Source organism: Mauremys mutica, chromosome 5 (genome assembly GCF_020497125.1).
Source record: "Mauremys mutica isolate MM-2020 ecotype Southern chromosome 5, ASM2049712v1, whole genome shotgun sequence".
In the NCBI taxonomy this organism is placed as follows: domain Eukaryota; kingdom Metazoa; phylum Chordata; order Testudines; family Geoemydidae; genus Mauremys; species Mauremys mutica.
The window spans coordinates 142,720,674-142,744,294 of record NC_059076.1 but is presented as its reverse complement, the minus strand read 5'-3'; the positions used below and the strand labels follow the sequence as shown (position 1 = coordinate 142,744,294).

At 49.2% G+C, this 23,621-nt stretch overlaps 1 protein-coding gene across 1 annotated transcript; it reads right to left on the bottom strand.

Annotated features, from left to right (window-relative positions):
• Positions 1-1,920: 1,920 nt before the first annotated feature.
• On the bottom strand, positions 1,921-20,133 carry LOC123371820 (ankyrin repeat domain-containing protein 53-like). The gene is made up of 6 exons (XM_045019678.1): positions 20,080-20,133; positions 17,558-17,696; positions 12,540-12,739; positions 11,620-11,784; positions 8,845-8,965; positions 1,921-2,589 (listed from the first exon to the last, which is right to left on the bottom strand). Exons 1-6 carry the CDS (start codon positions 20,112-20,114, stop codon positions 1,921-1,923), a joined length of 1,329 nt encoding a protein of 442 aa, XP_044875613.1. The 5' UTR covers positions 20,115-20,133.
• Between the last annotated feature and the right edge of the window lie 3,488 nt (positions 20,134-23,621).

Sequence of the window (23,621 nt, the reverse complement as noted above, 5' to 3'; positions counted from 1 at the left end):
CTGCCCCCTCCTGAGACCCCACCCAACTTCCCCCCCAGGACCGCACCCCCTACCTGTCCCCTGATAAACCCCCTGGACTCCCATGCCTATCCAATTGCTGCCTGTCCCCTGACTGCCCCTTTGAACCTCTGCCCCATCCAACCCCCCCTGCTCCTTGTCCCTTGACTGCCCCCCGGAACCTCCTACCCCTTCTCCAACCCCCAAACCGCTTACTGTGCCACTCAGACTAGCGTGTCTGGCTCCGTGCAGCTCCAGATAGTTGCTGCCATGCTCCCCCATGGAGCCCACAGCCCTCTCCCACCCCAGCACCTGCCTTCCAGATTTGAACACCTCAAAATTCAGGAGTGCTCAAGCTCGGTTTGGGCAGCTTTTACTTCATTTCTCCCAAATCAGTTTCCCCTGCAAGGTGCCAACTGAAGGTGTTGGAGAACAGAGAGATCGGGTGGCCTCCTAATGCCTGGAAAAGAGACAAAGGCCGGAGGAGGGAGTGTCAGTGCCTGTGCGGACTTCCGGGAAGTGCACGGTGTGGAAGGGGATGCTGTGATGCTTTGGAACAACTCCATACAAAGCCAGTCAGGACTCTGGGGGAGCCTCCTCTCTCGGAGCATACTGTCTCCAGGGCAAGAAGCTTACACCTTCCTGGGCCTGACCTCAGAGCATTCAGCATGCCCTTCCACATCATGCACTTTCCACAGTCTGCCCAGGCTGGTCCTGGGGCAACCAGAGGGCCCTGCACCCCAACTCTGCAGTCAGATGTGACTCTCAGCCAGACAGTAAAACAGAAGGTTTATTAGATGACGGGAACACAGTTTAAACAGAGCTTGTTGGTACAGAAAACAGAACCCCTCTGTCAGGTCCATCTTGGGGGGTGGAAGCCCAGAACCAAGTTCTGGGTCTCTCCCCATTTCCCCAGCCAGCTCCAAACTGACACTCCCTCCTCTGGCCTCTGTGTCTCTTCTGGACAAGGAGGCCACCTGATCTCTCTGTCCCCAACACCTTCAGTTGGCATCTTGCAGGGGAAACTGAGGCACCCACACAGTATTCAGAGAAAATATTAAGAACATTCCCACTTCATCACAACAGGTGCAACAAAATATAATACTGTATATTGAAGTAGGCAAGTGCTGCTTCTGACTTTCCACTTTTAATTGACCCTTGTAATCTTGTGGCACTGACGCGTTGTAGCTTCATTTTATATCGACTTACAGGGCGGGAGCGGGGGGGCACCACCATTTTGGGCCCCACCAAAAATTATACAAACCTGCCGCCTATGTATCTTTTTATAGCAGGGAGGGAAAGCTTAGCCAGGGCCCATACCCCACTGCCAGCGTGGTGCCAAGAAGCAGAGAGCATGTGGGTCTTGGGCTCTGTAGGAGAGCTCAGAATTTGTTGGGCAGCAAATCCTTGGCACTCTGCGGCCTGTCCTCCCCATCGGGTTCTGTGCTGCTGTGGCATTGTTACTGGTCTGGTGGAAGAAGCGAGGTTCTGGAGACATCAGCCCGGTAATCCCCAAACACCCGGAATTCAGTTGTATTGGTGAGCAAGGACACCAGGCTTTAGCACAGAAGAGCAGTAGGTTTAATGCATGTCCTAGTTTAAATGGCTGATATCTTTGAGCTAGTGTTTTCTTGGCTAGTTCTCTTATGATCATAAGGCACTTTGGGTGTTAGTGATACCGACTCCTTACCTGCTCCAGCTCAGGAAGTCACATAGCTGGGTTATGCCAGTCAAAGCCATTTTAAGTGGAATATTCAAAAGCCAAGAGTCAGAAAAAGGCAGCATGGAAGTGGGGGGAGGGTATCCGTATGAGGGCTGATCCATTGAGGTGCTGAGCACCCTCCGCTCCTCACTGACGTCAGTGGGAGTTGGAGGGGGCTCAGCGCCTCGCAGGATGAAGCCCTGGTTTTGCCGATGGAAGTTCTAGCTGCTGTGGTTGATTGCAGAGAGGTGATCCTTTAGCGTAGCTCTGAATGCTGGGTCCAGGGTTTCCCGCAAGCTCACAGCCATTTCGTCCGTCCACCGGTGCTCCAGGCTCGGGAGCCGCTTCCTTTTCACATCGAAGATGTGTGTGGGTTTAAATCCCTGCGGCATCGTTACTCTGCTGGGCCGAGCGTGGGGGAACAGGCTCCTCTCGATCACTTCATAGGGCAGGTGGGGGACGGGGGAGAGTCTGCCATCGTAAGCCATTTCGATCACCGGCTGGCCGTGCGAGTCCTTGGAGAGAAACAAGAAGGAGCTGAAGTCGTGATCCCCACAGGCCTCAGGGTTGGTGCCCAGCCGGATTGTTGTAGGTCGGAATATGTTTGTCACCAGAGGAGAGGATGGATTGACGCTGCCATTCCACGCTCGCTGTGATTTCGTAGTGGGGGGCTGAGCAGGTTCCCCTTTAACCGGAGCTCCACGCTTGGCCTGTACGCTGATTTTTTTTTCTCCAGGAGGTATTTTAGCCACTTCCTTCTTGGGGACAGCATCCAGCTTCGCTCTGTCCTCGGGCAAATGCATCCTTTTAGCAGAGTCAGGCAACTGCTGTTGCTGCTTCAGTCTAAGCCAGTTAGAAAATGCCACTGTATTCAACAAGTCCTGCTCCCTCTGTAATAAACACACACACAACTAAGTCAGTCCTGTGTCATTAGATAGAACATTTGTCGTCCAGTCCAGGCCATATTAGGTTAAAACGTGTTAAGGAGCCAGAATGCCTGGCAGGTGTTTTCTAAACGTGATTTGGTAGGGGGAGGTCTTTCCTCTGAATCAGTGCTGAATGACACTGATGCTGCAGCTGCCTTCTTCCTTAGCTGTAATGTTAATTCAGTGTCCTGGGTTCTGGCCACATTCCAGCTCATGTTAATATTTTGCCTACCTAAAAATTCCCCCTCTGGTTTCCTGGGGGCATAGTGTTCAATTCCTGTCCTGAACTCTCGGGTCGTGTCAGCATGTGCTCGGAAGCAGCTGCTGCGTTCCACCCTAGGGGCGATGCATTGCAGGGGGGCGAAATGAGTAGTGTGTCTAAAGAGTCAACTGCAGCCCCGGTGAAAGTAGGCAAATATCTCAGCAGGATCTGCTCTAAGGGCTTCCCTCTGGCTGCCTACGCAAATGAGGCTAGGACAACTCCTGATCTAGAGGGTTTTAGCATCAGGGGAGTCACACTCATGAACAGATCTGAGCAGTCCAAGGAAATGACTTGGATGTCACTAGGGCAGCAGGTGGAGGTGCAGGGCTGGGCCGGGGCTTTGTGATTCACTGATTTGTATTTACATTTTCACAGGGTTTTAATGTCTCATCACTAGGTCCAAAATGCCATGAGAAAAGGTACCCGATGCGACTCAAACCAAAGATCATGGCCTGGGTCTTTCTCCTGCCTGGTGGAAATACCACGAGGAGATGAGATCTTAGCATTGTCGTCAGGGCCGGCTCCAGGCACCAGCCCAGCAAGCAGGTGCTTGGGGTGGCCACGGGGAAGGGGTGGCATGTCGGGCTCTTTGGTGGCAATTCGGTGGCGGGTCCCTCGGGTCCCTCTCGGAGGGAAGGACCTGTCGCCGAATTGCCGCCGAAGAAGAAAGCGGAGCGGTGGAGCTGCCGCTGATCACGACCGTGGCTTCCCCCCGCCACTTGGGGCGGCAAAAACCCTGGAGCCGGCCCTGATTGTTGTGGTCCTTCAAACAGCTTAAAGCATTGAAAAGCCATTGGCAATATAAACATCATAACCCCTATTTCTTCTATAGATCAAAGCTCTTCATAATCTTATAGACTCTAAGGTCAGAAGGGACCATTATGATCATCTAGTCTGACCTCCTGCACAATGCAGGCCATAGAATCTCACCCACCCACTCCTGTAACAAACCCCTAACCTATGTCTGAGTTATTGAAGTCCCCAAATCGTGGTTGCAGTGGACGTGGAGGACAGTTGATCACCATCCGCTTTATAACAGCCCTTACCGTGAAGACTGTTACGAGGTTCCCCCCATTCCTTCCACTCTTCTTTCCTCAAGACTAAACATGCTCAGTGTTTTTAACCTTTCCTCATCGGTCAGGTTTTCGAAACCTTTCATTTTTCTTGCTCTCTCTGGACTCTCCAATTTATCTTTTCTCAAGCGTGACACCCAGAACTGGACACAGGGCTCCAGCTGAGGCCTCACCAGTGCCGAGTAGAGCGGGACAATTACCTCCTGTCTCTCAAATAAAACATTCCTGTTAACATCCCCCAGAATGACGACAGCCTTTTTTGCAACTGCATCACACCGTTGGCTCATGTTCAATTTATGATCCACTCTAACCCACAGACTCTTTCCAGCAGTGCTGCCACCTAGCCCCTTATTCCCCAGTTTGTAGCTGTGCGTTCGATTTTTCCTTCCTACATGAAGTACTTTGCACGGTCTTTATTGGATTTCAGCATGTTGAGTTCAGTCAAATTTTCTAATTTGTCAAGGTCGTTTTGAACTCTAATCTTGTCCTCCAAAGTGCTTGCAACCTTCCCGTCTTGGGATCATCCACAAATTTTGTAAGTGTTCTCTCCACTCCATTAACTGAGTCATTGATGAAATTATGCCACTAAATATGCCTTCCTAGTGTGACAGCGAACCATTGATAACTGCTCTTTGAGTTGGTCTTTCAACCAGTTGTGCGCCCGCCTTACAGTAATTTCATCTAGCCCACAGTTCCCTTGTTTGCATATGAGAGTATCATGTGTGAAAAGCCTGACTAAAATCAAGCTGTATCACATCTACTGCTTCTCCCATCCACTAGGCCAGCGACCCCGTCAAAGGAGGAAATTAGGGTTGTTTGGCGTGATTTGTTCTTGACAAATTCCTATTGGCTATTCCTTATAACCCTATTATCCTCTAGGTGCTTACAGAATGACTGGTTAATCATTTGTTTAGCATCGTTTCAAGTATTGAAGTTAGACTGACTGGTCTACAATCCCTCTGGGTCGTCTTTGTTCCCCCTTTAAATAAGTGCCATGTTTGCCCTTGTCCAGTTCATAGAATCTCAGGGTTGGAAGGGACCTCAGGAGGTTCTCTGGGTCTTCATCTGTCCTCCAGGAGTTCTCAAAGATCATTGCTAATGACTCTGAGATTGCTTCAGTTAGTTCCTTAAGTCCCCTAGGATGAATTTCTTCAGGCCCTGCTGACTTTCATGCATCTAATTTATCTAAATATTCTTTAATCTCTTCTTTCCCTATTTTGGCCTGGGTTCCTTCCCTCTTGTTAGTCAACACAGTTCATATTATCTGGTCACTGGTTACCTTTTTAGTGAAGACTCAAGCCAAACAGGCATTAAACACCTCTGCCTTCTTGATGTCATCAACTAGTTCTGCTGCCCCACTGCCAGCAGAGTTAAGGACAATAAGTACATTTTTGAAATATACTAGGAACAAAAAGAATCCTGACCATGGAATTGGCCCATTACTAGGTGGACAGGGTAGAGTTATCAATAATAATGCAGAAAAGGCAGAAGCCATTCAATAAATATTTCTGTTCTGTATTTGGAAGAAAAACAGATGGTGTAGTCTCATCAGACGGTGATGTTAACACTCTTTCCATTCCATCTGGAGGATGTTAAACAGAAGCTACTCAAGCTGGACATTTTTATATCAGCAGGTCCAGATAACTTGCATCCAAGGGTTTTAAAAGAGCTGGTTGATGAGCTTGCCGGACCGTTAATGTTGATTTTCAATAAGTATTGGAGCACAGGGGAAGACTGGAAGAACATGAATGTTGTGCCAATTTTTAGAAAGAGTAAATGGGACGACTCAAGTAATTTTAGGCCTGTCAGCCTGACATTGATCCTGAGCAAGATAATGGAGTGGCTGATACAGGATTTGATTAATAAAGAATTCAAGGAGAGTAATGTAATTAATGCAAATCAGCATGGGTTTATAGAATACAGCTCCTATCTAACTAACTTGATTTTCTTTATGAGATTACAAGTTGGTTGATAAAAGTAACAGTGCTGATGTAATAGACTTCTGTAAAGCCTTTGACTTGACACTGCATGCCATTTTCATTAAAAACCTATAATTCTATAAAATGAACATGGCACACATTACATGGATTAAAAACTGGCTAAGTGACCGATCTCAAAATGTAACTGTAGATGGGGAATTGTCACTGAGTGGATATGTATCCACTGAGGTCCCATGGGGATGGTTCTTGGCCCTAAGCTATTTAACATTATTATCAATGACTTGGAAGAAAACATAAAATCCTCATATTAATAAAGTTTGCAGATGATACAAATTGGGGGAGTGGTAAATAGAGAGGACAGATCACTGATTTAGTGCGATCTGGATAATTCGGTAAACTGGGCACAAGCAAACAATACACTTTTTCATACAGCTAAATATAAATGTATATATCTAGGACCAAAGTATGTCAGCCATATTTACAAGATGGGGGACCATCACCCGGGAAGCAGTGACACTGAAAAAGATTTGGGGGTTGCGGTGGATCCTCTATCACTGACAATGTTTAAATCAAGATGGGATTAAGTATCAGAGGGGTAGCCGTGTTAGTCTGGATCTGTAAAAGCAGCAGAGAGTCTTGTGTCACCTTATTGACTAACGGACGTTTTGGAGCATGAGCTTTCGTGGGTGAATACCCACTTCGTCGGATGCTGCATCCGACGAAGTGGGTATTCACCCACGAAAGCTCATGCTCCAAAACGTCTGTTAGTCTATAAGGTGCCACAAGACTCTTTGCTGCTTTTTCAAGATGGGATGTTTTTCTAAAAAGCTCGGCTCTAGGAATTATTTTGGGGGAGTTCTCTGGCCTGTGTTACGCAGTAGTCTGACTAGGTCCGGCTACCACAGTGGTCCCTTCCAGCCTTGGAATCTATGAATCTATAACCAGAGGACCTATGCTTTGCGCTGGGTGTTGTACAGAGTAAACGACAGTCCTGAGAAGCGACAGAAAAGCTAGCCAGACCTCTGCAGCCATGGTGGAACAGACCTATTAGCTAACGGAATCCATCAGCTTCCTGATAGGCACAGCATCCCCTTGACAGAAGATCTCTCTGATATTAAGCTGACTGGACAGATTTAGACAGTATATTCCTATAACCAGTCTAGCCTGTAGTCAGCAAACAGCAGCTGCAGCTTTGCTTGTGGGTTGTGGCCCTGGAGGCATGATTCACCCATAACGCAATTAAGCCCATGACTAACTTTCATCCTCAAATCTGACTCTCAGCTAGGCCAGGTGACATCTCTATGCAAATTGATGTGGCATGGATTCTTACAGAGCAGGGGCAGCCACAGTGCAGCTCTCCCCTGCATGCTATGTAGAGCTGATGGGGAATTGTTTGACTACATGCTTTTTTAATTGGAAAATGCCCATGGACTGAAACCAGATGTGTGTGTGGAAATAGCTGTTGGCTGTTCTAGGGTGGGTTTGGCTAGTGTCACACAGTGGCTCATCCCACTCCTGCATTCTTGCTGACACCCTAGGGGTCAAGGAGTCCTGGGCTAGTGGATGGGACGGAGTCGGTGCGTGCTTCTGCTGAATGGGCACTGAGGCATCCTGGCTGAATGAAGCAAGCTACCTCCTCCCTCCTGAGGCAGAGTGCGCCACCTGGTCTCAGGAGAACTCTACCCGCCGGGCGAGGGGTGTGAGCCCTGCTCGTGTGCACACACTCCTGCTAGCTCTCGTCAAGCTCGCACGAGTAAACAGCAGCGTGGCACGAGTAGCGGCAGTGGAAGTGCATCTCCGCCGTGCTGAGTATGAACCCACCTGGGGGCACGGAGCGTGGCTAAGCTGTGCCTCCACTGCCACTGCACACGCTCCCATGGCTACACTGCTATTCTACTAGTGGTAGCAGGGAGCACATGCCCCTAGCTTGCAGGGAGATGCAGCCTCAGCTACATATGAACACCGAGACAAGCATATCTCACGCTCCTTCTGGCCCTCGGGCATAAGATTCAGGAGGGAGCAGGCAATGCTGGTTTTGTGAGTCTTTGGCGTGTGTAACGAAAAAGGGGGAAGAATTAGTCCAGTAGTGAATGGGTAAAATGAGGCGCAATGGAATGAGATCAGGAAAGGGGAAACTTCAACTGAGTAACAGGAAAAGGTTCCGGACAATGAGATTTGTTAGGCAGCAGAAGGGCAGGAAGCATATTTAGAAATGGACATGGTAAAACAGGGAACCAGCCTACCTGGCGGTGACCTAAGAAGTCTCTTCCAGCTTAGGCCTTATCTACGCTACACTGTTAGGTCGCCATACGGCAGCTTACGTGGACCTAACTCTGGAAGCGACTACACTAAAATGTCGCTCCCACTGATTTAACTCGCCCACTACACCGCCTTCCTAACTCCACCTCCGCGAGAGGTGGAGCGCTTAGGTCGATGTAGTTATGTCAACGCAGCGTCAGTGTGGACACTGGGTTGCTTATGTCAACTGTTGCTGCCTTTCGGAAGCCGTCCCACAATGCCCCACGCGGAGTTCAATGGGCGCAGGCGCTCCTGGCGAGGATGCGCACTGTCGACACCAGGAGTGTAGCGTGGACATGCAAAAGGAATTAATGACTGTGGTGGCTGTGCGCTGACATAACTGAGAGATCTCCATTTTGTAGTGCAGACTTGCCCTCCGATTCAGTGGGCTGGGGCACAGTTTGCCAAGGGGTAGCGCCCTCACAGTTGAGTGCTTGAACTCCTGGAGCGCTGGAGAAGTTCTCACAGGGACCAGTGCTGCTGAGGGGCTGAACTAGCTGGGCATTAATAGTCTTTTCCACCCCAACGACCTTTTAGGTTGCTAGTTGGCAACAAGGCCAGCAAAAGACCTTTTATTTTAACTAGAAACCAAAAATGGTCAGGAGAGGCCCTGGCTGTGCCGGTGCTACAGCCATGGTGATCTTACCTTCTCTATCTTCCAGAAGTTTTGTTCAGAGCGCTGACATTTACTTTTGAGTTGGTTCAGCTTGTGCATTTCACGTGCAAAATTGCGCTTATCTATTTTCCACATGGCATCAGTCAGGAACCTGGAGAATTACAGACCAGTCAGCTTTTAAGTAATTTCATCTGTGGAGGTTTAATACCACAAACAAATCTAAAACGCTAAACCCCAAAGCTGTTAGAACAGGACCAGCCCTGCCTGCCCTACCCGAAGGCTTAGTCCCGTTGGAGTCATTGGAGCGTCTCCTTTGGGTAAAGCAAAGATTTGCCCCTTGTCTGGTTTCAAAAAAGGATATTTCTCTCTCATGCATTTTCTTGTAGGGTGGCTTATATCAAATGCATTTGGTAGCATTTCCTAGTCCCGCTGGGACATTTGAGTACAGCAGTAATATTATCCCCTGAAGCCAGACTGCCCTTTAATCTAGTAGAAAATGTCATCATATGCTCAATGGCTGAAGCGAGACAGACAGACTGATTTTTAACAGCGAGGGTAAGAAACCATTGGAACAGTTTACCTAGGGACATAGTCCACTGTCCATTCCTTGCTGTGTTTACATCAAGGCTGGTTTTATTTCGAAAAGCTGTGCTATGTTTATGAGCTAGATGAAGGAACCACTGTGTGGCAGTCTCTAGCCTGCATTGTACAGGTCAGACTAGGTGATCAAAATGATCCCTTCTGGCTTTAAAATCTCTTAATCCAATACTACCCTATGTCACAAGGGTCTTGCAAGGTTTAATTACAAAGGAACATGTCCACCCTTATCAGGCAACCTCCTGTCTTTAGAGGCCATAAGAATGGTCATAGTGGGTCAGACCAAAGGTTTATCTAGCCCAGTATCCTGTCTTCTGATAGTGGCTAGTGCCAGACGCATCATAGGGAACGAACAGAACAGGGTGGTTATTGAGTGATCCATCCGTCCAGCCCCAGCATCTGACAGTCAGAGGTTTAGGGACACCCAGGGCATGGGGTTGCATCCCTGACCATCTTGGCTAATAGACGTTGATAGACTTGTCCTCCATGAACTTATCTAATTTATATTTGAACCCAGTTATATTTTTGGCCTTCACAGCATCCCCTGGCAATGAGTTCCACAGGTTAATGGCACATTGTGTGAAGAAATACTTCTTTCTGTTTGTCTTAATCCCGCTGCCTGTTAATTTCATTGAATGATCCCTAGTTCTCGTGCTACGTGAAGGGGTAAATAAAACTTTCCCCACACCATTCATGATTTTATAGACCTTTATCATATCCCCCTTTAGTCATCTCTCTTCTAAAATGAACAGTCCCAGTCTTTTTAATCTCGCCTCATATGGAAGTTGTTGCATACCCCTAATCATTTTTGTTGCCCTTCTCTGTATAATTCAAATAGATCTTTTTGGAGATGGAGCAACCAGAACTGCATGCAATATTCAAAGTACCATGGATTTACACAGCGGCATTATGATATTTTCGGTTTGATTATCTATCCCTTTCCGAATGGTGCCTAACATTCTGTTCGTTTCTTTGACTGCTGCTGCACATTGGATGTTTCCAAAGAACTATCCACAGGGACTCCAAGATCTATTTCTTAAGTGGTAACAGCTAATTTAGACCCATCATTTTGAAGGTACAGTTGGGGTTATTCTTTCCAATGTGCGTTACTTTGCACTTATCAACACTCAATTTTACCTGCCATTTTGTTGCCCAGTCACCTAGTTTAGTGAGATCCCTTTGTAGCCCTTCGTGGTCAGTCTTGGACATAACTATCTTAAGTACATTTTTTAGGGTAGATGTGGCCTTGGTGGGGCTGTAGCCAGTGTTTTTTCTCCACTGTCACCTCCCGCAGGTTCCCCCATGTTTAAAGTACGTACTACAAATGTGTTTATTTTCCCACTGTTGGTTATCAGTTCATGTTGTTACACCCACAGCTGGTTGCGCCTTAGCTGTTTTTTTAAGGTTTTTTCAGGCCCACCTTGAGTGATTTAGTTGGAGTGGTCTCCTCATCTCAAAAAAGATACACTGGGATTTGAAACGGTTCAGAGAAGGGCAACTAAACTGATTAGGGGTTTGGAACGGGTCCCATATGAGGAGAGATTAAAGAGGCCAGGACTCTTCAGCTTGGAAAAGAGGAGACTAAGGGGGGATATGATAGAGGTCTATAAAATCATGAGTGGTGTGGAGAAAGTGAATAAGGAAAAGTTATTTACTTGTTCCCATAATACAAGAACTAGGGGCCACCAAATGAAATTAATAAGCAGCAAGTTTAAAACAAATAAAAGGAAGTTCTTCACGCAGCGCACAGTCAACTTGTGGAACTCCTTGCCTGAGGAGGTTGTGAAGGCCAGGGCTGTAACAGGGTTTAAAAGAGAACTGGATAAATTCATGGAGGTTAAGTCCATTAATGGCTATTAGCCAGGATGGGTAAGGAATGGTGTCCCTAGCCTCTGTTTGTCAGAGGATGGAGATGGATGGCAGGAGAGAGATCACTTGATCATTGTCTGTTAGGTTCACTCCCTCTGGGGCACCTGGCATTGGCCACTGTCGGTAGACAGGATACTGGGCTGGATGGACCTTTGGTCTGACCCAGTCTGGCCATTCTTATGTTCTTATGTACGTTCTTATGAGGTTGGTCCTGCTTTGAGCACGGGGGTTGAACTAGATGACCTGAGGTCTCTTCCAACCCTGATATTTCATGATTCTATTAACCAGTATTGTAGCTGGAAACTCTGAGTCAGCCATCATTTGGTGTGCAGCGCTCACCTAGCACAGCTCCTGTGGGCCCATATCCTGCAGAGGTCAATGGGCTGCTGCCCCTCTGCGTCCTTGGCATGGACATCAGCTCCAGCCTTGACCAGTTCAATGATGCAGTTGAGGCGTCCTTCACTGGCTGCCTTGTGAAGTGGCGACGTTCCGCCCTGGTTCTGACTGAAAAACAGACTGTCATTCCGAATTCTAGTCCCGATTTCCGAGAGGCTGCCCCTGAGTTCTTCAGAGAGTATCTCCTTTCATGTGGCATTACAGAACAAACCAGTTATGGTGGTCGGTGATGAAAGACAACTACAGGTCCCCTCCAGTCCATCCCCCACCACTACAGGATTTCAAGCCCCTTATTTTTTTTAACAGAGTTTGGATAGGGAGAATTTTGGCCAGGCCTGCAGGCGAATCTCTTCTAATTACAACCAAACTCTTTTCAAGTTGGTGGCTCCAAGTCTCAACTCAGTCCAGGTGGATGGCTGGTTCAGGACTTTGGTAATGAGGCAGAGTGCCTTTCACACAGAGGCTCTGGTTTTAATGCGGCTTGCATTGCTAGTGACTGGAAATCACTTTTTGGGTGGCCTGCACGGATGGGAAGTGACTGAATGTTCCTAGCTGATAGAAATCCCCTTCCAAATAGGCCTCCTCAGTGGCAGATACAGCAGAGAGAGCAAAGGAAGAATGGATTATGGAGACTCAACTTTTCGCTCCTCTCTTCAGGTCAGGATTGAGGTACCTTATGATGGTGTGCTGGAAATTTACACTACAACTTCCTGTGCTGTACCTATTCTGAGAATCAACACAGGACTTCAGCCTCCAGGGCTGCCAAGCCAGCATCTTTAAAGGGCATTAAAGCCACACAAATTAAAAGGGAAAACCCCATTCAGATGAGGTAAAGCGTTAGGGAGTCTCAAGCCATCACTCACATATTGATGTCTGCCCCCTTTCCAATGAGGTACTGCAAACACGCCAATGCCCTGGGGCCACTCTCCTTGTTCATCACCAGGTGAATGGGGGTCCATCCTGTCAGACTGGCCAAGTTCACATCAACCTCAAACTTTTCGACTACCAGTTTCAGGCACTCCAGCCGGCCGTGTAGAGCTGCTAGATGGATGGCTGAGAAGCCCTAGCAGGGAGGAGGAGGCAACGGACAATTCTAAATTCAGACTTGTACTCTAACTAATCCACTCTAACGGGGATGCTTTTCATACCAGAGAAGTGGGGGCTAATGTTCTGAGCACAAAAGCTCCTCCTGGATTCTAATTTTGGCTCCGACAGTAACTCCTTCTGTGAGGTTGGGAGAGTCACACTGTCTTTCTGTGCCTCAGTTTCTCCCCCGGGGGCTAATAATATTTTCCTACCTTCTTGGTGTAGTGGTGTATGTTTGTTATTTATTTATTTATTTTGAGGACCAGTGATTGTAAGTAATTGAGAATGGAGGGTTACAACAGAAACGGTATCTGAAATGTAACAAGTGTCTGTATCCCAATGTTTTATTGACATACTAGATGTGTGTGTGTGTGTGTGTGTGTGTCTTTATACTTTTCAGTGGCCACTGTCAACACCGACACACACATCTTTATCACCTGCACCAAACTGCTTCTAATTGTGAAGATGTATAAGGTTATTATAATTACTCAGGACAACCACTAGAGGGCATGATGCTCACATGTACTAGGCCCACGTGTTACACAACGACATGTATAGAGGCATTATTTCATTACAGGTGTGACACTACATACAGGGTATTAACCCTAGAAATCAGTAGTTTACAAAAATAGTCCTAAAAATACCCAAATTTCCTCTTGTTTTTGAAGCACCCAGAAATGTTGCCAAGTTTGGGGGGCAGGTGCATGGAGAAAACACACATTAAGAAGAGATGTCATTTTACTAAAGGATTAAAGGTAGATACTCAACATGAAACTCTATATTATTTAAGATGCCTGTCTTTTCAGGTGTTACTTTAAATACCGTAGCTTACTGAACCGGAAAGAGTGACAAAATACAAATCCAGATTTACTTTTCATCTTTCTGTGCCAGTGAAAGTAGACCCATCAGTTCTACTTGTGTCCAGTCAATTTCACTTCAGTGCCTATTCGTTTACTTGCAGGACACACTGCAGGGAAATGTTTAAATACCCCCTCACTATATTTTTTGTTTCCTGAAACATTTCTATTCTCCATAGGGTTTTTAAACCCACCCACTCTCACTCATTTGTGTCACCACAAGCTAATGTCCCAATTTTGCAACCAGGCCTGTGTCAGGGAGAACAGGGCACTCACGCGGATCCCCACTTGGGCTTTGTACAGGTGCAGAGATCCGGCTGTGTGGATCCAGTTGCAGGATCGGGGACCGAAGGGTCTGGTCCTGAGTGGAGCTGAGCCCTGCAATTCCCATTTATTTCAATGGGGATTACAGGTGCCTAGCATTTCTCAGGATCAGGCCCTACCCTGATAGTGTCTTTTAAAAAGTTTTACATTCAGCCAGTTAGGCCGGGGAATGGTTATTGATTCTTGAGCATTATCATCAAGGGCGTGATCCTGATCTTCCGAAGTCAGTTGGAATCTTTCCAATATCTTCAGCGGAAACAGGGGCTACATCTGTCCTCTCACAATAGGGCCCAATCCTGTATGGTGCTGAACACCTTTTGCTCCAGTCAAGGGAAGTTGAGGACACTTGGCATCTCACAGGAAGCCCTTGGCAGGATCAGGCCCTTTCATGAAGCAGTCGTATTGTTTTGTCTGGTTTCTGCTGACAAGCAAAGATCCCAAGAGCGAAGCTGAATTGTTTTATTTGTCACCAGACGCTCAGGACAAACACAGCCTTGGGCTGAGTGCAGTTGATTCCCGCGGTCATGTCACCGTTGCGTTGGTGCAGTGAAAGCAGCCCTAATTTTCACAGTGGGAACATTTGGTGGCAAAGGAGGAAGCACTTAATAGGACTGTGCTCTCAGCTAAATGACTGCATTTATTCTGCATGAGCGCGGATCAAAAAGGCTGCTAAGTCCCAGCTCCTTCCGTTCAGCGGTGCTGTCGGAGGGGCCCGTTTGTAAGCAAGCCTGTGATCTGGAGCTCAAGCTCCAAGCGTTTGGCTTCGAAGAGTCACACTCAGATACCTCGTCTCTCAATGAAATTACATCTCGCACTAGGGGCCTGATCCAAAGCCCACTGAAGTCAATGCAAAGCTTTCCAGTGACTGCAACGGGCTTTCGATCAGGCCCCGACTAGACGTGCAGTGCCTGAATTGCACACTGCAATCAAGCCGTGCATGAAACAAACCAGAGAATCTTTCTGGCTAATTCACTGTGGCTGCCATGAAGACTAGAACTCCGTCAGTTACATTCTCCTTCGCAGGCAGGAGCACGGCGGGAAGAATACTTCCCACGGCAAGGAGGTTCCATTGTCCTTTGGGCAAAAAGACCACAGCACTTACATATGGAAACCCCCAACTAGTAACTCCTATTGTCCATCTTGTGGGGCAGTATCGTGCCATTGGTTTTCAAGCACAAATCCCACTGAAATCCATGTTAACCTCACTGCAACCTGGACAGCGCTGGATGGTTCCTTACAGTTTATTTGCTAGTATTTCTCATCTAATCTAGTGTCTAGAGCAGGGGTAGTTAACAGGTGGACCACGGCCAAATCCGGACCACCAGACGCTTTTGAATGAACCCCAAAATCTTTTTATTTACTTATTATCATTATTGTTATTTTTAAAATATCTGCTCTGGAGTCTGGACCTTGACTACACCTTTTGACCAAGAAATTTGAGCCTTGACAAAAAAATAATTGACGGTCCCTGGTTTATGTCTCAAGTGCTGGGGCTTCTCTTGGGAGATTTAATTCAATGGCTACAGGTTTGATTGTCAGGAAGTCCTCCCTGATGGGTGAATTTAGGCTGACTGTCTCAGTGCCGTTCCATTTCTCCTATTTATAGCCCCTGCGTTACCCAAACAATTCCTCTGCCTCTTTGGCAATTACACCCTTCAAAGATAGACACACAGTTATGTTCCTCTCTGAGTTGTCTCTCAGCTATACAGAGTCAGTTATTTACATATTCTCAATCCATCTAGCCCCTTAATTATTTAGGTTGCTTTTTCTCTGAAATTCCCTCCAATTTACATAACATTTTTTCTGGCAATAAAGATCCCAGAGTTGAATGTGGCATTCTATGAGCTGGCCACCTCGCTTCAGCTGGATAGAAGAGTCTGTTAACTTCCCTACTCTGTGACATGCTGACTGTGTAAACAGTAGAAAAAATTTCATCTGCACATATAGGGAATTTCTGAGCAGGTATGGCAGGGTTAGGGTGACCAGATGTCCCGATTTTATAGGGACAGTCCTGATTTTGGGGTCTTTTTCTTGTATAGGCTCCTATTACCCCTGACCCCCTGTCCCAATTTTTCACATTTGCTGTCTGGTCACCCTAGGTAGGGTTCAGCTTGGCAGAGCTCTGGGGAATACAATTTTCAAACTTGGGTGTCTACCATTGGAAACAAAGGGACAGATTTTTAAAGGTATTTGGGTGCCTTTCAGAGGTGCATGGTAGGATTTTCAAAAGCACCGAGACACCTAAGTCTCACTAAAATAACAGGGGTGCTTGTGGCACCTTAGAGAGTAACAAATTTACTTGAGCGTATATATTTGTTCGTCTCTAAGGTGCCACAAATACTCCTGTTCTTTTTGCAGGTACAGACTAACACGGCTGCTACTCTGAAACTAAGTTTCACTGAGTCTCATGGGCATGAGGCACCTAGGGGCTTTTGAAAATCCCATGCAGCACCCATCTCCATCTGGAGGTGCCTAAATATCTTTAAAAATCCGGCCCTAAACAGCTAGCCTGATTTTTCAGAGGTGCTGAGCGCCCAGATGCCACAGAATAAATTCCCATTAGATAACAGTTCCTTGATGTAATTGGAAGCAGGACAAAAGATGGGACTGAGGCCTGCATGGCTCACAGCGAGTGTCTTAAACGGCAGATCAAATCTTAACAGAGACTATCTTGGGAATACCGCCCCTCTCACTCATAGCTGTACAGACCACCTCTGCTCCCACTGGAGCCCATAACATCCCTGTGGCAGCCATAGAGCAGTTGTTCACCTGGAAGAACGAAGGATTTATGCATTTTTTAGCTGTTTTAAAGAAAATTAGCCGCTGGAAGCAAGGGGCTTCAGTGGGAATGGTTTGCTAGATCAGAGCCCCAGTGAGCAGCCACCTCTCTGCAGAGCACAAGTGAAGAACCATTGATTCAGAGGATTAGTACACAGAACCTTTTGCCTCTAGGTTGCTAGTTCAAAGCTGGAAGCTCTCTTCTGAAGTGTGTCTGGTGGGCTTGTAAGAACAGTGAGGGAGCTTGCACCCAGGCTGTGGAATCAGGTGACCTGGGTTCTCGTCCCAGCTCTGCTACTGACTTACTGTACTCACTTGGGCAAGTGATTGTGCCTCAGTTTCCCCATCTGTAATATGTGGCTAATTATTCTAATCTTTATAAGGGGGGTTGAGATCACTGGATTATAAACACCCTTTTTAGTTATATCTTCCAAGTGCTGTGCAAACATTAATTGCGACAACTCTGTGGGGTAGGTAAGCATTATTCCAATTCTACAGATGGAGGAACTGAGAGACAAAGAAGGCAAATGTTTTGCCCAGGATCACAGAGAGTATTACTGGGGAAACAGAACTCAGGAGTTTCTGGCTCCCTTCCCCTGCTCAGTCCCTGTGCCACGCTGCAATGAGTCTGGGTCTCAGAGCAGTTGCTAAGAGACAAGTGTCCAGCTCACAAAACCAGCATCACAATTGTCCATCACAATGGGCCCCGTGTTGTCACTCTGGCGGAGAAACCAAGGCCTGAATGGGCCAGGGGAGCCTGAACGCCCGTCTCCCCAGTTAGCAAACAGGCTGGCATCTGTCACCGGCCTGACGGTCACTTAACAAACGGGATTTACATTGATATCGGCTTGGTTGGGCGACTCAGCTTTCTGCAGACATTCCTGGAGCCAGTACAGGTTTCCCACGGAGGCTGCCATATGCTCATACTTTCCTCCATACAACTTCTTACAGACTCTGGCCGATCTGGGAGCGCCGCTAAACGAGAACCAGACACACAGACCCATCACTCTGTCTGGCCCACCGTCGTCTTCACTGCTGCGCAAGGCCTAGAATTGTGCTCACGGAGCTAAGCTTAATGAGTAGGGGCAGGTCATCGTCCCTTAGATGTTCCATGTTAATCTCCACACAAGCTGGCTTCAGCCCGCCAGTTCCTTTGGACAGCAAGGTCCGCTATGCTCCATATCGGATGCACACAAAGCAACAGAGGTTTTCTTCTAACCTCAAAGTGCCCTGCGTCAAGTTAAATTGAATTTAAAAAGGTGCCAAGTGACTAGAAATTCAGTAATTTTTAAAATTAACTAAGTGGAGGGGCACATTGTCTCCTCCCAAGTGAAAAACCATAGCTCTGGCTTCCAGTCATTCTCCAGTTACTTGGGATTCACCCTCCGATTGCCACAGCTTCCAGAGACCCCGGGGGAAAATGGCTTGGGGCTGAACAAGGAGCAAAGGTCCTCAGGATATTAGGAAGCACTATTTCACTAGGAGGGTGGTGAAGCACTGGAATGGGTTCCCTAGGGAGGTGGTGGAATCTCCATCCTTAGAGGTTTTTTAAGGTCAGGCTTGACAAAGCCCTGGCCTGGCTGGGATGATTTAGTTGGTGTTGGTCCTGCTTTGAGCAGGGGGTTGGACTAGATACCTCCTGAGGTCCCTTCCAACCCCGATCTTCTATGATTCCATGTATTAATTTTTGGGGCCTCTTCCAGGGGGCTAAAGGGGAGATGATGATGGCCCCTTTCCCCTGAGAGGACCTTTCATCTGGAGAGGGCGGTGGAGGCAGTGGAAGGGGGAAATGCAGCCATCTCTGAAAGGCAGCAGCTGATTTAACAATGCACAGCAACACTACACAATTTGGGACAGGAAGGGAAGACTATTATATTGACTGGAAACCCCACATAGATATCGATAGGGCTCTGCATTGTGAAGCCTAAAGATCTGAGGTCTCTCCCTGCTGCACACCTGTGTGGTCTGAAGAGAAATGAATGGTCCATTGTTATCCCACACATCATGTACTGAATGGCTGAAGCTCCACAGGAGCTGGCTTTGCTGACCTGTCTTCTGAGTCTTGTCTTTTAGGTTTTAAGCTCCTTGGTGAGAGCCTGTCATTTGCTCGCTATACAGCACCTAGCGCAAAGGGGCCAGACACAATTGAGGTGTGAGCGCAATATAAATAATGACATGAGAAAATACGGTGGTTTGGTGTCTGTTGACCCCACAACACCTGAAGCACAGAGGATGAAATATCTCACAGCGGGAATGGTTATCTTCGGGAAGTGGGCAGAGGGGAAACTTTATTTGTGACATGTAAACACACAACCCCACGGACACACTTACACAATCACAGTCCCCAGACCCACCCACAGGCTAGCCGGCATATCTCAGACCCAGAACTACCCCAGTGACTCATCAGCTCCTACACACATCCATCCCCGACTCACTCAAATCTCCAGCTTCCTCACAGTGCCTGTCCCCCAGCTCCTCAACCAACCCCCACTGCACGCAACCCCCCCATCCACTGCCGTCCCAAACACAACCCCCAACCACCCCGTCCCCAACTCACCCCCCCAAACCCACAGCCACCCCCCAGCTCACACCCCCAGCCACCCAATCCCCAACCCAGATCCCCAACCCCTCAGCCACCCCCCAGCTCACACCCCCAGCCACCCAATCCCCAACCCACCCCCCCAAACCCACAGCCACCCCCCAGCTCACACCCCCAGCCACCCAATCCCCAACCCAGATCCCCAACCCCTCAGCCACCCCCCAGCTCACACCCCCAGCCACCCAATCCCCAACCCACCTCCCCAAACCCCCAGCCACCCCCCAGCCATCCCATCCCCAACTCACACTCCCAAACCCACAGCCACTACTCAACTCACACCCCCAGGAACCACCCCAGATCACACCCCCAACCGCCCACATCTCCAGTGCCACCCAACCCCTCAGCCACCTCTATCCCCAACATACAATCCCCCAGTCACCCCATCCCCACATCACACCCTAAACACACAGCCACTCCCCCCCACCTACCTCCATCCCCAACACACCCAGCCGCCCCCCCCCCCCACCTCCCACACCCACAACCCAAGCTGATTTTAACCCCCTACTCATGACCCCCAAATCCCTCAGCCGCCTCCCGAACTCACACCCCCAATCCACCAGCTACCCTGATTCCCAAACACACAAACCCCAACCCTCCAGCCACTCCATTTCCAACTCACACCCCCAAACACCCCCCCAGCTGCCCTCAACCCCCTACTCTCGACCCCCCCAGCACCAAAGCCTCCCCCAATGCCCCACCCCCAAGCCCACCGGTAGCCAGGTGTCCGGTTTTCGACCGGAACGCCCTAAGGCTCCCTACCCAGCTCCACGTGGCTCCCGGGAAGCTGCCGGCATCTCCCTCCGGCTCCTAGGTGCAGGGGCAGCCATGGGGGCTCTACACACTACCCCCACCCCCAGCTCAGCTCAGCTGCTCCCATTGGCCAGGAACCACAGCCAATGGGAGCTGAGGGGGCGGTGCCTGACGGCCTGGGCAACATGCAGAGCCATGTGGCTGCCCCTGTGCCTAGGAGCCGGAGAGAGATGCCCGCACCCTCTCTGGTGCCCAACCCCCTGCCCCTGCCCCAGCCTCTCCTGCACCCCAAACCCTTCATCCCCAGCCCCACCCCAGAGCCTGCACCCCCAGCCGGAGCCCTCACCCCCCCTTGGGCCCCAACCCTCTGCCTCAGCCTGGAGCCCCTCCTGCACCTCAAGCCCCTCATCTCCGGTCCCACCCCAGAGCTCGCACCCCCAGCCAGAGCCCTCACCCCCTCCGGCACCCCAATCCCCTGCCCCAGCCCACTGAAAATGAGCAAGTGAGCGAGGCGGGGGAAAGCGAGCGACCTGGGGTGTGTGACCTCAGAAGGGATGGGGCAAGGGGCGGGGCAAGGGTGCTGGGTTTTCTGCAAATAGACAGTTGGCACCCTAACCCCCCCACCCCGCTCACTGCCCCCATGGCCCCACCCTTGAACCTCCTAGCCCAGCTGCTTGCCATGGCAACAGCACCATGCTCCACAGGAGCGCTGCCTGCCGCTCCCCCAAATCCGGGGCGCTCCCCGGGACTGACCTGAGGGCGGAGCCAGTCCAGTGAGCCATGGCTGGGGGCCGCCCCGCTGATAAAGGGGCGGGGGGGCTGCGTACTGTTTGGCCGACGGCAAGAGCTCAGCAGCCGCACTCCCCCCCGGCCCCCTCCTCTCCCTTTGGGGCCGGTCTGTGGGGATCTGCACTCCCCCCCGCCCCCCTCCTCTCCCCTGGGGGGAGGCTGCTCTGTGGGGATCTGCACTCCCTCCCCGGCCCCATCCTCTCCCTTCGGGGCCGGTCTGTGGGGATCTGCACTCCCCCCTGCCCCGCTCCTCTCCCCTGGGGGGCTGGTCTGGGGGGGGCCCACACTCCCCCAGCCCCCTCCTCTGCCAAGGGAGGCTGGTCTGTGGGTGAGTGCACTCCCCCTGGGCCCCCCCTTGTCCCACGGGGACAGGTCTGTGGGTGACTATGCTTCTCACTGAGCTTGTGACCATACAGTGTAAGTGCGTTGGGGTCCGTGTGCTAATGCTAGTGCAGAGGGGCAGGAAACTGTGCAGTGATGGGGCAGGGTCATTGCTCTTGGCTGGGACGTTCCACAGTTTAGGGCAGTGTCCTCACCCTTTCTAGACCCCTGTCCCCTTTTCAGGAGTCTGGTTTGTCTTGCGCACCCCCAAATTTAACCTCACTTAAAAACTGCTTCCTTACAAAATCAGACATCAAAATACCGCAGTGTCCCAGCCGCACTAGTACTGAACAATTGCTTTTACTGGCTCAGTTTTGCCATCTGATTATAAAATAAATCAATTGGATTATAACTCTTGTACTTACATGTCAGTGTATCGTATAGAGAGCAGTATAGACATGCCAGTGTCTGTATGAAATTGTAGTTTGTACTGACTTCGCTAGTGCTTTTGATGTAGCCTGTTGTACAACTAGGCAACTCTCTGGATGAGTTGGTGTCCCCCCTGGAAGAGCTCTGCCTGCCCCCAGGGGTACATGTACCCCCCCTGGTTGAGAACCACTGGCTTAGGGGAAGGCTAACGTGTGCCACTCTGGTTTAAGGGCTGGAAGAGCAGAGGCCCCTCAGCCTTCAGGGCAGGCATTGCCCGGGCTGTTTGCAGTCAGACACTGATCCGCTGCCTGCTGCTGCAGGCTTGCTCTAAGGAGAGCGTCGGATGTCGGCTTTTTCTTATCTCCTTTCACAGCCCATCAGCCTTCGCTGGCCCAAAGACCCATTCATGGATTCCAAGGCCAGAAGGGACTATTGTGATCATCGTCTGACCTCCTGTATAACTCCGGCCAGAGACCTGCCCCACAATAATTCTTAGAGTAGATGTTTTAGTAAAACATCCAATCTTGATTTAAACTGGTCCATGTTGGAGAATCCCTGGTAAATTATTGCAATGGTTAATTGCTCTCACCTTTAAACATTTACCCCTTATTTCCAGTCTCACTTTGTCTAGCTTCAACCTCCAGCCATTGGAGTGTGCTATGAATGTCTCTGTTTGACTGAAGAGCCCAGTATTAAATATTTGTTTCCCCTGCAGGTACTTATAGATTGTAATCATGTCACCCCCTCCCCCCGAACTGTCTCTGTGTTACGGTAAATAGCGTGAGCTCTTTGAATCGATTGCAAGCTCTGTCATGTCTTTCATGGCCCAAAATGAGATCCTCCCATACCAGATTCAGCAGATTCAGCCTACCTTCTGGTGGATACATCTGCTTGCTGTACTGGAGGGTGTTAACACTCAAAGCCCTCACAGGAGGTGTGTGTTTTCAGCGGCTGGGGTGATGGGTTTGTTTGAATGATGAGAGGGAAGGGGAGGTACAGGGACCATGGAAAGGGGGAAAAGACAAGAGCCACACATTTCTTGCTTCATGAGCAGACACGTGACAGCTCCTGAGTGTGAGGCTGAGGGGTGTGAACTTGATGGGGAAGCCAGGAAAGGGACCCAGAGCAGATCTTAACTTGAGCAGAGCAGCGGGAGTTTCTTGTCTGCAGGAAAGTGAGATGAGAGGCAAGGGGGCTGAAGTGACCAAGGTGAAATAGGACTCTGGGATGACTTCCAGCCCATGATGATTTAGGACACAGTGGGACCACCACTGAAACTTTAGGGAGGTCTCGCAATGTACCTTTTTATTCATGGTATAGCAAGAGCTCTCTGTGACACTGGCAGACCAGATGCCAGCTCATGCCAAGGCCCCTAAGCCTCATTGAACACTGACAAATGCACAGCTTGAAGCCAGTCTGACTCACCCATGTGTTGGTATTGTTAACATAGGTACTAGATTTATAAAAAAATGTGTTTAGACTTTATGAAATGCTGGTAGGCTGCTGCATGTATTAATCTGACTTATAACAGCTGTGCCCCATGTTGTAAGGCAATATAGAAGGGTTTGCTCTGTAACTATACATGCGTTTGCTCTAAAACTGTGACCCCCCGACTCAGTAGAGAGGCATTACCAAGGGTGAAATACTGGTTTACCACAAGAGGCATCATCTCCTGCCCAACAAAAGAAGGCCCATGGACACCAGACAAGCCATTGTGGAACATCAGTGGACAAAAGACTCTGTTGATTGCTCCTCCAGCACCCATGAGGAAGAGACATGCACAAGCACTTGTCCCATCACCCTTGAACTCTGGGGGAGAGGAATAAAGATCCCTGACAAGAAGGAACCATATCTCTATGCTGCTTGAACTCTGACGGGTGAAGATTTCTAAGCATAAGCAAGGGATCCCCAACTGTTTGGCCAGGGATAGCCCTAAAGGACACGTAGCGCTTGAATATTACAGCTGCTTCTATTACCTTTTGGAATCTCAGATTGTAACACGTGTGTGTGTG

Excerpts from the sequence above, each read along its gene's own strand:
- LOC123371820 (XM_045019678.1), bottom strand. The coding sequence starts at position 20,114 with ATGCCGGCAGCTTCCCGGGAGCCACGTGGAGCTGG. Across the intron at positions 17,697-20,079 it reads CGGGAGCCACGTGGAGCTGG|CGGCGCTCCCAGATCGGCCA; the intron begins GTAGGGAGCCTT and ends GTTCTCGTTTAG. Across the intron at positions 2,590-8,844 it reads ACTTCTGGAAGATAGAGAAG|AGGGAGCAGGACTTGTTGAA; the intron begins GTAAGATCACCA and ends TGTTTATTACAG.